Here is a 14,606-nt window from a genome sequence, read left to right as displayed (position 1 = left end):
TTTTGCTTCTCCATCCCTCTCCTTCTCCATGGATTCCCTCCCACGCCTGTCTCCTGACATTTATAGGAGCACTGTAATAGAGCAAGCTGTGAATCCAGGCAGATTTTAACAGGGCTCCCCAAAAAGGGCTGAGCAAGGACTGCAGTTCCCCACTGAATCCCTCTAGGGAAGGATGGGGATGCAGAAGCTCAAGTGGATGCAAAATTAGGATGGGCTGGGGTTCTGCCAAGGGATGAAGAGCTGAGATGGAGCCTGAAGCACCAAAGGACCAGAGTGATAAAGTGGGTGATTCCATCTTTCCCTGCCTGGTTTCCACTAAGAGTTCCAGAATGAGGAGGGATAATCTTCAAGATCTGGCAGATGGGAGCTATCCCTGAGTAAAGGAGAATAATAATAAAGCACCTAAAAAAGGACAGGAGTGGATAGAAAGGGGAGGGGAAGAGCAGATTTGAGATAGGGAGGCAGGAGTTGGGATGCAGTGTTGCTCAACCTCTTCCCAAGGTCCTGGGTGGAACAAAATGAAGCTGGCAGCTGCTCCTGGAGGTTTTCCACATGTCTCTAGCTGCTCTTTCCTCCTTCCCATCATCAGCAGAGTCTCCCTCTTGCCAGCTCCATGCTATCTCCTCGCTGCCCCCTGCCTCAACCTCACCATGGAAGTCTCTATATGTAGCTATATAAATCTATATGGGGCAGCTGTCACAGCTGGCTGGGAGGTGACAGCCCTGAGGTGACACTCGCAACATGGCCAAGGTGTTGTTCAGTGGGGTTTATGGTTTTCTTTCCTCATAGCAGCGCCTGACCGAGGAGATGCAGACCATGGAGAACGGCTACCACGACAACCCCACGCTGGAGGTGATGGAGACCTCCTCTGAAATGCAGGAGAAGAAGGTGAACCTCAATGGTGAGCTGGGGGACAGCTGGATCGTTCCTCTGGACACCCTCATGAAGGAGGACCTGGAGGAAGAGGAGGACACGCATTTATAAGATGCAGAACTTGAGCAAGAGAAAAACAACGAACCCCCCCCAAAAAAATCCCACAAACCCTACACACACGCAAACAGAGCTCCAAAATAAGGCAAAGTTCCCCCCAAAAAGAAAATCCCTGAATGAACTAATCATGGCCCTTTGTGCATCCACATGGGGTGAAGGATGGAAAACACAAGAGAAGACAACACCTCTGGGGCACAACAACACAAGCCACCTTGGTGGCCACATCTGGCCAAGCATCCTCCAACCCCCATCCACCTCCCACACCAGACCTGACCAGCAATGGGTAAACAGGGTAGCTTTGCTGCTGAAGAGCTGCCAGTGTCTCCTCCAAGTATGTCCTCTCCCATCCCACATCTGACCACGCCAGCCACATCCTCCAGATACCAAATGACTCAAAAATCAAGAGAAATAAAATAAATAGGACGGGAGATGGAGTGCATCTGACAGCAAAGCAGCACCTGGCAATTACAGCTCGACAAATCCTCTGGCCCACGCTGTTTAGTCATCACCCTGCCCTCCCTGACACCCAGGTAGTGAATGAAAGAAGCTGGAACAGCCTGTTCCTTTTTAATCCAGTTTCCAGCCTCTCCCCAGAGCTGAAACGCACAAGAGCCCCGCGTTGTGCCATAGGCAGATGGATGCATCCGGACCCGGCGGGATGGCAGGGATGCAGCAGTGCCAAGTGATGCTCAGCCCCCGTGCCAAGGGCTGAGGAACACATCCTGTACCCACCCAGAGACCGAGAGAGGCACAGCAGCTTCTTGTTTTGAAAGGATGAGATGGAGGGAGAGGAAAAGGAGGAATTCCTTGAGTTCATCCCTCTTAGGAAGGGTGTGGAGAGCAAGAGCAATGCCTGGTCTCTAGCCCAGGTGTAATGTTGGGGGTTTTGTGGTGCAGGAGCCCAGCTCTGGTGCTGCATTTCCCTCTGGAAGGATCACTTGCCTTCCAGGAATTACACAGCAGCATCTCACAGCCCTCATCCATCCTCCACAAGACTGTGGGACAGACGCACCACGATGGTTTGTGATTTTTGAGGGCACATTTTCCTGCGTGAGCAGCAGAAGAGGTGAAAGAGCAGCAGAACATGAGCCAGGGAGCTCAGTGGCATTCAGGTGGCCTTGGTGTTTCACCCCCTCAAGGATTAAAAGCTCAGCCTCAAGCTCTTCTTCACAAACCACTAAAACAAGAGACCTGCAAAGCAACTTCCAGCTCAGCAGCGAAGCTGGAACTGAGCTTTGTCCTGCAGCTCTTGGTTTGTCACCCAGGTCTCCCTTTGCTGAAGCCTTTAAAGGGGAGAAGAAAAAAAACCATGGCTGGACTGAGGCCATTTCTGGATTTTGACTCCCCACCACGGCTCCTAAATGGCTCTAAAAGGCTGGGGAGAGTTTCATGCCTTTGCTCTGGTGAAGCAGCTCAGTCCTGGCAGAGGCAGGGATCATCCTCCAGCTGGGGTCCATCCTCCAGCACACGAGGACCAGAAGGTCACTTGGCTGAGTCCCTCTCCCAAAGTGAGGACGGTGCTTGTCCCAAACCCTCTGCAAGCCAGAGGAGCTGCAGATAAGAACGAGGCCCAAGCACAGCCTTTCTCCTCTGCGTGCCACAAACCCAGGCACAACAGGGAGATTTCCTCTGGGCTCTGCCACCAAGTCAACCCAACAGGGATCTGCTCCCACAGCTGCCCTGAATGAGGGGAAAAGCAGAGCCAAGCAATGGGAAGCTTGGAGAAACCCTGGTGGAGTTGGGAGTACTCAGGAAGGAGGGGACTGGGGTGTTTTGCTCAGCCCCAGGACAGGCACTGGGCAGAAGATACAAGTGGCTCTTCCCCCTTCTGTCCTGCACCGAAGGGCAGAGTCTGAAGTGTTCAAACCTTTCTATTTTTGTATGTAAATATTCCTGCTATTCATTAGCAATGTATTCTGCACACTTCACTTACCTGTGCACTGCACTATGGGGAAGTAATTTTGGAGGGGAGGGGAAATAAATGAAATAAATGAAAAAAAAAATCTTAAAAAAAAAAAAAAGCTAAAGGCCAGCAGAAAAACACCTCTTGCCCAGGTAACTTTGTGCCACAGCTTTGTCCCTGTTCTGGCAGCATCAGTTCAGCTCTTTAACACAGCCACGAGTCTCAGAGAACTGGCCTGAGCATCCACAATTGCTCTTGTGAGCACTGTGGCCTTCCAGCTGCCGGGGCAGGCAAGCAGCAGGTCCATGACCTCACATTTCTGTCCTTCCCAGAAAACAAACACAGTGAGGACACAGGGCAGCAGCGATGCTGTGGCCACCAGGGCTAAGTTGCCACCAGGACACCTCTGGCAGGGCATCTCCAGGCTTTGGCATGTGCCTAAAGATTCCCCCCTCCCAGCAAAGAGATGCCAAAGTGCTTTAATGAGTCAGGTCCAAAGACTTTCCAAGAGAATCCTACAGAGGCAAAGATCAAGTAACCTTAAATCTTTCCAAACAGAGACCAGTGAGGATATTAACTGCTCAGCAAGTGCTTATAAGGATTTATATTTGAATAGGAATTGTACATTTATTTATTTTTCCAGACACCATATTTTTAAACCACTAATATTTTATAGTAGATGTTCCTTCCCCTATTTAAAAGAACTATTTCCACAGGAAAAGAAAACAGTACTTTTGGTTTTTTTAATGTTGAGAACATTCTTTTTTTGGAAAAAAAGAAAAAAAAAATCAGGTAGGAAATGCAGCAATGAGCATCTTTGGCCTTAACCCTTCCCTTCGTAGACTGTAGCCATAATTGCTAGACCAAAAATAATAAATTAAAAAAAAATATTTACTGAAGCATTTCCTTCCTCCCTGCCCCTCCTCCCTTCCCTGAGCTCCTCTTCTCTCCCCCAAAACAGCTTTAACATCCCACACATTGTACAAAGAGATTCCTGCTCTTACCTTTCGGCGGGAGCTTTACAAGCAGCTCAGATGTCCTTGCAAGAGACTTTTCTATTTTCAGATTCAAGAGGAAACTTGTAAATACTTTTAGGAGCATTTTATCTCCCGCTCACAGTGCCATGACCCAGCTGATGAGGTTGATACTGTGACTGCTGCCTACAGAAGACACACAGAAGTCATAATCCATGAGGGCTGGAGAAGGAAAACCTAATTCCCCAGGTGTTTCCCTGTTGAACCTTGCACATATAGCAGAGCTCTTACATACTGTGTGTAGCAGCACCTCTCACGGGGACAGGAGTCTGATTTACACTGGAATTTACCGAGGAACTGGATTGTAAGAGATTATTCTTGCATTTTCCTACAAATATATTTTGAGAGCATCATGTATTTCTGTCAATAAACATTCTTATGTAAAAGATTTGTGTCTTTGGATGAGTGAGGAGGGGTGGGCAGGTCAGAGGACAAGTTCCAGGGCCACAACTTCCTGCTCTGGAGAGGCTCCATGGGAAAACACTGGACCAGCTGGAACAAAAACAGCCCAGACCTTCAAGGTAGCCAGTCATGGAAAAGTCTGTATTTTTCCTGTGCAGAAGGAAGTATTATAGTGGTGGAAAAACTATTAAATTTAAAAATCAGAGGACTCAGAGGGGTGGACAACTGAGGTGATGTGAGGGTACCCCACCAAAGCCTGAGCACTTGTTTGAGCTCTTGGTGCCTTCAAGCTGTCAGAGGAAAAGGCAACTCACCCTTATTTCTTCACTTCAGCCTTATTTATTTCTGCATTTCATCCTAACTCACTCTGATCTGCAACCCCTCCTGGCACTCAGGTCAGGCTGAGGAGGAGGGAATCAAACCTCACACATAAAGCAGGAGAGGCATCACCCAAGGGCAGCAGAGGGGCAGCAGCAGCGTGGGCAGCTCAGTGGCCCCACTGTCAAGCGCCCAAAATAAAACATTTTGTTCCAGGTTAAGTTCCTGCTTATGTAAAGGAAAAAAAAAAAAAAGTAATTTGAAGACAGATATTAAAAATCAGCAGTTTGCCGCAGCCTATGTTCTAACTCTGTGCTCCTCCCCAGAAAAAGTTCCTGTGAATGTGTAGAATATGCTGGATTTATGGGATACAGACTGAGCTCATCAGTGAGGTCAGGCAACAGGGCCAGACGTAACGTGCCATTAGTTTCACAATTACTCTACCACTAAAAGACCTTCACGGGCATTTTTCCACTCTGAAGCGATGTGAGAACAAACAGATCTTAAATCAACAACTTTGCTAGCATATACATTTTTATTAAGAAAAAAATGAACAAAATACATTCTCTCCTTATGTACATTACATACAACATAACTACATTTGTAGATATTCCTCGTGTCACTCATTCATTTATGTACAGCATGGGGCTCACACACCAACCCAGAAATCATCAAAGATGATTTATGCCAAGGAAGAAAATTAACACTCCAGGCTGAACGAAGATCATCCATAAAGAAAAGGGTGGGAAGGGGAATCACCAGAGTCCAGGGAAGATGCCTGTAACCACCATGGGCTCAGCACAGGAGCAGTCAATATTTGACCTGCCTAATCAAACACTTGAGCAGTTCACAGCTTTCATCACCCCACGGATGCTTCTTTCCAGCTCAGGGCTGTCCACACCTCTCAGCTCAGCTCTCCTGTGCTCAGGTGTCCCAGACAACAACTGCAGGACAGACACTGAAGGGAATCCAGACGGACACCAGAGCCTGCAGGATTGCTGGGGAGGTGCAAACGCTTCAAGCTGGCTGCCAAAATAGAACAGAGAGGCCAAATTGTGGACAGGGGGTGGACACTCACATTTCCAGCACTAGGGAGGGAGAACCAGCTTTTGGGGACCACACTGGGGTGTAGAGGACAAAATAATGAACACTGAAGGTCCAGACAAATAAACCATCACACACTACACTGATACCATCAGAGCTGAGGCAACAGCTCAACAAACAGCTCAAAACCCCACCCCAACCAGGTGATGGTGCCCAGCCAGCTCACTGGTGTTTGACCCCAAGCTACCAAGGTCCTGTCCATGCCACCAACTCCCCTAAGAGGGGCAAGTGCAGCAGTTCCAAAGGGCAAACATTTAACGAGGCTCAATACTCCCAAAATGAGACACGCTGCATCTCAGCATCTGAATGCACAACATGTACAACACCACAAGCCCACAAGGATGGGAATGTCACCTCCAATTAACTGGGAATGAGCCCACAGACTTTCAATTTCTGTCCCTCAGCAAAGTAGTCTGCGTGGTTTGGGGCCTCCGACTCGTAAGACTCCCATGAACACATTTGTTTGTATAATTAAGCTCTTTTCTCTGGCTTAGGTCTCCCCAGCACCCCCTCATTTCCTGCTGTGGAGGAGGGAGTGCTGGAAAGCAGCAGAAAATACAGCTTTAGCACATGGCAACAGCTACTAATAACGAGGGGTTTGTTTTCCTTTCCACTACCCCACACAGCAGCTTCTGAAGTGAAGAGTGCTTTGCACATCAAAAAATCAATGGGAGGGACAGGAATGAGGAGGGAGAGATGAAGGCAATATTCACCCCTCAATGCTACATGCATTCCTCATGACCACAGCGGACACGAGGGGAAAACAAGTCAGCAGCACAGCAGCTCTCCTCTATTTTCCCCTTTTAAGAGCTGAGTTTTTTTGTCCAAACCTAAAAAAAAATCACTTTTCAGCCATGAAGTGGCTTTTTAAATGAACAGACGCTGTTCACACACTGCAGCACTTACCTATTTAGTGAAACACTGAGTAATTGATTGAATTTCTTGGTTATTAAATCAAGATATTTAAAGTATATTTTTCTAACACTGGGGAGTAAAACCTATCCATTGCTATTTGGGATGTGGAAATGACTGCAACCACTGGAACCACTGTTATGGTCGAGCCTCCCCACCATCATATTAATTAAAAAGCACCTAATCTCCTTGAATTGAACTGGCAGATTTCATCAGAAAGCTCAAAACATTTTTAGGTTTTAACAATGCCTTACGGCAGGCAGACCTGATCCAAAAGCCAATGGGGCTGCACCACCTCTATTATGTTTGAGCAGGGTTAAGCCTAAGTGGCTTCCTCACAATGGCTGTGGAGAGAATAGAATTTGAATTATTCTCTCTGGTGTCTGGGGTGGAAAGGGGCTGAAGCTTGAGGTGAAGCTCCAGGACAAGAAGATCCTGACCTTGCATCACTTCTCTCTGAAAAGGAGCCAGAGAATCCAGCTCAAAGTGTAAAATCAGCTCTAAATAGCAAAGCTACTGCTAGGAGAGTCCTTCAAAGCCCTTCCACAAAGACAGACCACACCTTACACACCTACTCACATCAGCATCCCTGTATTAACCCCAAAACTATTTCTCTTTCCTTCTACCCTGCAGAAATAAACCAGACACCCCAATACCTGTCAAAGTTTTGGGATGATCAGAGCAGGTGCAGGAACCTAGGACAACTTAAAGGTTGATATTATCACCTTTTGATCTTGAGGCCACACAAAATAAACCCTGAGATGGGAAGGAAGGAGCATCACAGCACTGAGTGTGAGGCCATGGAAGGGCACAAGTAAATAAGTGTGTGCTGCAGTGGGAAATAATCTCCCAGGTTCCCTGTCCTTATCCAGGATGAGAAACAGCCCTGGAAAGAACAACGTAAGTCACAAGGATCCTTCCTGATTGTTTCAGAGGCAGCAGGAGGAGTTTTGCAAAGGAAACAACTGGAGTATGATGTAGAGAAACTGATGCCTCAGTACCCACTAGGTAGCTCTAACCTTTAAACTCAGGGAAGTCTGAAGCATTTTAATAGGAGTGAACAGCCACACAGAGAAAGAAAATTCAGAATAAATGGGGGAATAACCAAGGGGTCATGCTTTAACTATCACACCTGCTAGTGATAAGACTTTCCTTTCAAAATGAGTAGCAAACCCAAAAATCAAACCTGACAGAGCCAGTTTTGAGCTGTTCACTCACATCCATTTCCAGGAATGAACTGCAATTCCATGCTGGAGCTGAACAGTGGAGTGAGTTCTGACAGCACTCACACTCTCCAGGTCATCAGTAAAAGCTGTGCTGACTTACAGCAAACAGCTGGAAGCCAAGGCAACGTGGAGCTGTGTCTGCACCAAGTATAAATTGAGATTTCAGGGTACAAAGGTGATGCACTGACAGCAGCTGCCCTGGAAGCAGAGCACTGAATTTGTGTCACAGCAATATCTGGAGTGCACCCCTATCAAACCAAGCCCATGAAAGCAAAGCCAACAGCAGCAATGTGTTATCCTCAGGATCTGTGCTTGGGGAAGGTGCTGCCCTGCAGAGCTCCACACCTCAGCCACACAGCTGGAATTACACACAACCCACACAGCCACCGCACCTTCCTCAGAGGTTTAGGATATAACCAAAGCACACGGGGATAAGCCCAAACTCCAGCCAGCTCTGTGACCTCTGCCCAGAATGCCAAAGGGAAACCTGCTGGCATCCCCACGAGGTTCTCCTGTGGGACTCTCCAGCAGCAATAAGCAGGTCATTAACTGGCTTCCACTCCAAAACCATGTTTGGATCCATTGCCTATGGACAAAACCATCTGGAGTCAATTTATCCAAGTGCTGAGCCATGGTTCCAGTACAGTAAAACCTACTTTCTCCACTCCAACTTTTCATTAACTTTTCAGTAACAGAGGGATTTTGCCTATAAGCCATTACCACAGCTTGAATAATCTCCACTATATCCTTTTCCATGACAGGGTATGATCAGGTCTCCCATTCCCACAGGCATTTAGATACACTAACAAGCTTCTGACAGCACACTTACATTTCAACAGTATTTACAGCTTATATACTACTAGCAATCTATAGCAAGAACAAGTCATGTAGCTGTTCTTAAACTCTCCTCCCACAAAATAAGACCCATCTCCAAATTAACACATGTACTTATTAAAACAGGCCAAGCTCCGAGTTTCTATAATCTTCCCCCTAAATAAAAACACCAATAATTTTAATTTTTCAACTGGTTCCACCTCTGTTTCTGTAATAAGTACAGCTATAAAACAACACAAGCACTTCCAGAGACACACATGAACTGCTTTTACTGTCAGGACTTCACTTGACAATAGCCAAACATTCCTTAACTCTGAGCCAACTAATAAATGAAAATTCAATGCATACACAGGGACTTCAAAGTTTCACAAGACATTTTTCCACTTTTAAAAACAAAGGGACCGAATAGAAACGTATCTACTAATTTTTGCCATTTTCCCCAGAAGTGGCACAGCATTACATCAGCAGAATTACTGCCTGTACAGAGATGGAGGTTGTACACAAGTTATTTAAAGTTCACTAAATAAGTTCTACAAAAGTATTTATTTCTCAATTCTGAAATGCAGGAGGCAGCAAGAGAGCTGATAGTATTTGTGTTACAGGCACCTACCACCCTCCTGCATTTGACAAGCAGCATTAATGCTCATCTTTCTCACAGTAAGGGCAGCAAACAAGTTTGAAGCATTCCTCAGGACTCTGCTCTGAACCCATCACTCACCAGTGTTGGCACAGCATGGCCAGGTCAGCACAAAACTCTGGGACAGAGAAAACTCCCTTCAAAAAATCTGCACACATCAGGCAAATGGTTCAGCTAACAGCTGTTCCACAAAGCCCTGTGGAAAACACTCTTCCAGAGTCATTACTCGGCTTTGGAAGGAGTTTCTTCTGGAAGAAGGCATAGCTCATGGGGCCCTGGACACTTGTGCCTGCCAATTAAAGAAACACAGATGAGCCGTGGTAATCCCTGGCCACCAGCCCCACACCTCTGCCACCCTCCTGCAAATAGGTGGGTTCAGTTAATTTGCTTACTGACTCCTCAATCTTTAATCTGTAATCATTAATAATTCAATTTTCAGGCTGGATAGTTATTATCAATGTTTCAGCAATTTCATTTAACTTTGTCACTCCATAAAGGGAAGCTTTTCTATGCTTTTTTAGGGAAATTTATAATTTCACTTCAGTTGCCACTGCACAAAGGCAATGCCTTAGAAAAGCTTTTCCAACTGGGTGTTCCCAGAATGATTTTCCAAAATAAGATTTTGCTAACTGAAGTTCTGATAGGAAGCTCCAGCATGATCCCTGAGCCAGTGTGTACCTGTGTACACCCAGAGCCACATGCCTAGGAAACAAAAACCAAATTCCAGTGGTTTATTTACACAACTGGGTACTACTTTAACTACCCATGCAAGATGCCACCCAGGGAAAGGGCAAACTGAACTTTTCCAAGACAAAGTTCTCCTTCCTCATTTTGCTCAGCAAAAGGAAGAGATTACAAGAATAAACACATCACAAAAATCTTTGAGAGAGACAGAAGATAACAACTACAATTAATTTCAATGAACATTTTGCATCACCCTTCAGGCCTTCCCAGGACCAATACTAACCAATGGGATCCTCAAAAGAAAAGAGGCAAAAAGGTGGCTAAAGTGGTTATAATCTCATTTAACAACACGTAACAAAGTCCTGCCACATGACAACATTTTGGGTCACACTGCAAGAGCAGAACATGCTTAGAGAAGTAATTTTGGGAGAACTCATAACAACTTCTACCTCATGCCTACTATAAGGGGCTGTGTAAGACAAAAATTAACAAACTCACTTAATTCTACTTAATCCAAGTGACAAAAAAAAAATTCTGAAGGGCTTTATCTCGCAAAGAAAATGCATCACTTGATAGGGAAAACATAAAGAATAATTTCTTGTTTTCCAAGGAGATGATCCACTAAAGGGCATTGTAAGGGTCAGAGTCAGTGAAGAACCAAACATAGGGATTTCAAAGAATATTTTTTAAAAATCTAAACCAAGAGTGAAGTCTGGATGTCTGTATTAAGTTTACCCCACCCTGACTTCCTCTAGCTTTAAGAGACATACCAGAACCTTGTAACTTTGGCTTTAAAGACCCAGAACATGATGAATGAGTCCCTCTTTGACAAGGAATGATGCTTTCCTTCGTAATACCTTATTTACAAGTTAACACAGAATTTACAGATAGAACTACTCACTGTAGTGCAAAGATTATGTGGTGTCAAGTTCATACACAAAGTCACCTTATAATCTAAAGTAAAGGCAAATAGAGTATGTTTGTCTTGTCTAAGCTAAAGAGCAGCCTCAGACACAGCCTACAAGCAATGATGGTGAGGTTCAAAGACTTCTCACGCACAGCTCAGATATTTATAAGCTCGCATGCACTGGGCTGTGAAACCTTTTCAGGTGGCTGTTTTCAGATCCAGTGGGTTTCTTTACTGTTTGTATTTCAGGCTTTCTGTAATGAGCACATCAGATGCTTTCCTGGAATATCATCAGTGTCTTTAAAGATCAGCATGCAATGAAATTCAGACTACCCGTGTCATTGCCTGACAGCAAGTGGCTGATTTTAAAAGGAAATTTATACTTCACTGCTCAGAATTTTCGGTTAGAATTTAAAGCAGGTAACATAGCATACATCAATGCAAAGAGATCATTTGACTCCTAGCTTTAAGGACAAAAAGAAGGAAAGATCCTTGGCAAAACCAGAAGAAGCCTTCCCTTTGGATTAACCTCTCTGGCCACATGGTGCCTCTGCTGCTCAACAAATACTGCAGAGCTGAGCAAAGTTTCTGCTGGTTAATCACCAGCTGCAATCCGTGAACTGTGCTGGTGCGAGCGGCATCGATCTGCTCGGGACAAAGGCAGGTCAATATTTGATCATCCTGAAGTGCTCGTTAGCTGGGACTGTCAGTCCTGCAGAAGCCACGTTCCCCTGGCTCAAAGAAATCATTGATTTGCAAAACGCTCCAGAACACAGAGCCGAGGCTGCCGGGCTCCACGCACCCCCGGCGCAGAGGACAATGAGTTTGGATCGAATTCCTGTCACACAGATCACACCTGACACGATGCACTGCTCACCAGCAGCACCATTCACAGCTCGGGCCATTCCTGAACTTGCCCTGCCTGCTCACCACGGTTTCTCCACCAAGGTGTATCTTTGGGGTTCTTTCAGCCATCCAAGGTGGACACACAACAGTTTATTAAGAGCTTGGTTAATTACAGAACTGTCACAAAGGTATTTAATCTTCTGATTGAAGCTGAGGATACACGAGCAATGAGATCAAGTGATAAAGGAGCACAGCAGCACTAAATTTAAGTGCTAAAAGGTTGCAGAATTTTGGCTGGTTGCACTAAAAGTGCTCATTTTGATCTCAATGGAAGCAACAGCTCAGCTGGAATATTCCCCCAGTAACTACATTTGTACTGTACAAACTCTATGTTACTTAACAAAGCCTCAGGACAGGTAGCGCAACATAAAGTCCAGCAGTGATGTAAAACTTTCCGTGTCAATAGGAAATAAACCTGCCATGTTCCAAAGAAACAATTTCATCAGATTACATTTCCCACACTGAGTGGATTCTTCCGCAGACATCTGATTTGCCATACACTGAAGTGCACAGTGTCTGAACAGTCTCAAGTGACAGGTTAAAAACACTTCATTTGTACAGTCCTCCCTGAAGACAAGCCTGGCCTCTGACACACTGTTCCTTTCTAAGTGATTAAACACTAGTATGAGGTTTTGAAATTTATTTCTAATGCACCAGGACTACAAAAGTTACACAAAGAACATGATAAAGAGGCAATACAATCAAAGCAAGCAGACACTCGAGCTCTGAAAAAGACACTTGACTAACTCTTTATTTCAAGAGTCCAAATCATCTTTGCACACACAGGACTTCCACCAAGTTCAACAGCAGCCACAGCGGGTGCAGCAACAATACCTGACTGGCATGAACACTGCTGGACAGAAAGTTTTGCAGTTTCATATAAATATTTACATCTGCCAGTGTGTACTGAATGCTCACGGACACTGAATGCAGAGTTTCTAATGCTGGGTATGCATGTCCTTCATTCAACCTCACAGTGCAGCACCAAGCCCTTACAGTGTTTATAAAGAAGGCTTTCAGCAAAAGGAAGAATACATTTTCTATACATATGCATCAGCTCATTTTCAGAGATTTATGCTAAGAAGGCCTCCCTCACATTCAGATCTAGGTCTAAAATGCTTTGACAAGGGAGCTGCACTTACACGGGAAGGAGACAAGCTGTTGGGAGCAACGCCCTGTACACGTACACACGTACAAACACACACAGAAGCACATAGAAACGAAGACAATCTGCTTCACAAATCCTACACCCAACCTGGGGTCAGGTTTGCAGAGGTTGGGGATGTGTGTGGTGGAAGACCCAGTTCTGCCAGGCTCGCTGAGGACCCACAGAGCTTCTCAGTGGATGAGCACAGCAGCAAAGAGATCAATCCCTGAAAAGGGGCCCATGTGGGCGGTGACCGCACTCCTGCTTTCCAGCTGTATCTCAGGTTCCCTCTTGCCTGCCAGGCTTAAGTGGAAGGCTCCAGAGAACAGGAGATAGGGATGTAGGTCATCAATTTAGATGTCTCAGAAGCAACTAGACATGACTGTCAGCACAACTCTGGGAAGGGGAGACAGACGGTTAGGAACACAGGCTCGCCTTCCCATGACACACTGTGAGTACAACACTCAGGACATAAATTAAATCATCTCAACACCTGCCAGTGTCCTGCCACCAAGTTATTCAGCTGCTGAGGATGGAGTTGTAGGACAAAGCAATACATCATAACTAGCTACAAATGAGGAAAGAAAATATCTTCCCCCTCTTCCTCAGGAAATGCAAAATAAAACCCATCATCTTTAATCCCAGACAACTCGCAAATCTCAAATTTTCCCCCATAGGCAAAAAGATCACTGCATGACTGGGTTTTATTTCTTTTTCTTTTCCCCCCACCTTTTTATCTTACATTTGCTAACTCAGAATCCAAAGTCAGAAAAAATATATATATTTAGTCAGAAGTACGTCAGTTACATTTTATTAACCTACTCCAAGGGAAAAGCTCCAGGGATTCACCATACAAGTATAAAACCCCTTTCAAACACCTAGGGGTTACTATATTAACTTCATCCCAGCAGTCAATCAATGCAGTAAAAAAATTAAAATACTGAAAATGGATGCTTTTCCCCTCTTCCATGTGTCCAGTAATTGCTCTGTTACAGTGTGATGAGGTCCACCAGGTTGCCTTTAGGAGGGGTCATGTTGTCTGGGAAGAAGTTGACTAACGTGTCAAACAGCTGAGTTCTCTGGGCATACGTGTGGTCAACGTCTGAAAATCCTGGGAGAGGAAAGAAAGGGGAAAGTAAGTCACTCCTCCCAATCCCAAACACTCAGTTTAGCTGTGGAATTGTCCATTTGAGATAAATGTTAATAGCTCCCTTTGCCTCCACTAATAAGGCTGCTGCCTCTCCATCCCACTACTGCAAGCACATATAGAGAGATTATGTCACCCCAAGCCAGCATTGCCATCAAGATGCCTTAAAAAGTAATAAAAAAATGCCTCTCAAGCTCACTGACAGCCCTGAAGAAATGGGGGAAGCAGGAGCTCTCAAGGGACTGCACTAATGCCCCAGAAAACAAAATCCATGCAGCTATTTTTATTTGGTGCCTCATTTCGTCTGTCCTCAGGCTTTCTTCATTATCTTCACTGCCACAACCAGAACTGCTCCTTGGTTGCTTGGAGTTTTCCTTGAGATAAGCTCTGCTGACAGCAGGAGTCCCAACTCAGAGCTGGTATTTACTCACTGGACTTGCACCTGGCTGCATCTT

General features: G+C 45.4%; 2 protein-coding genes across 5 annotated transcripts in view; one reads left to right on the top strand and one right to left on the bottom strand.

Moving 5' to 3' along the window:
• Positions 1-4,313, top strand: part of PODXL (podocalyxin like) — a 46,485-nt gene extending 42,172 nt beyond the window's left edge. For 2 of the 4 annotated variants that reach the window (XM_077783704.1, XM_077783702.1), the window contains one exon: positions 793-4,313. In XM_077783704.1, the coding sequence (XP_077639830.1) occupies positions 793-984 (192 nt within the window). In that variant the 3' untranslated portion in view covers positions 985-4,313. Of the gene's footprint in view, positions 1-789 lie in introns of all 4 variants that reach the window. The other 2 variants (XM_077783703.1, XM_021530920.2) reach the window with 1 other exon arrangement.
• Positions 4,314-5,163: 850 nt separating this feature from the next.
• The window catches only part of MKLN1 (muskelin 1), a 101,641-nt gene continuing 92,198 nt past the window's right edge, over positions 5,164-14,606 (bottom strand). Inside the window, exon 18 of the mRNA XM_021530924.2 lies at positions 5,164-14,115. Coding sequence (XP_021386599.1) covers positions 13,994-14,115 — 122 coding nt within the window. The 3' untranslated portion in view covers positions 5,164-13,993. The remainder of the gene's footprint in view (positions 14,116-14,606) is intronic.

This window comes from Lonchura striata, chromosome 5 (genome assembly GCF_046129695.1).
Source record: "Lonchura striata isolate bLonStr1 chromosome 5, bLonStr1.mat, whole genome shotgun sequence".
NCBI classification, from domain to species: Eukaryota; Metazoa; Chordata; class Aves; order Passeriformes; family Estrildidae; genus Lonchura; species Lonchura striata.
This window is presented reverse-complemented; position numbering and strand designations above follow the sequence as displayed.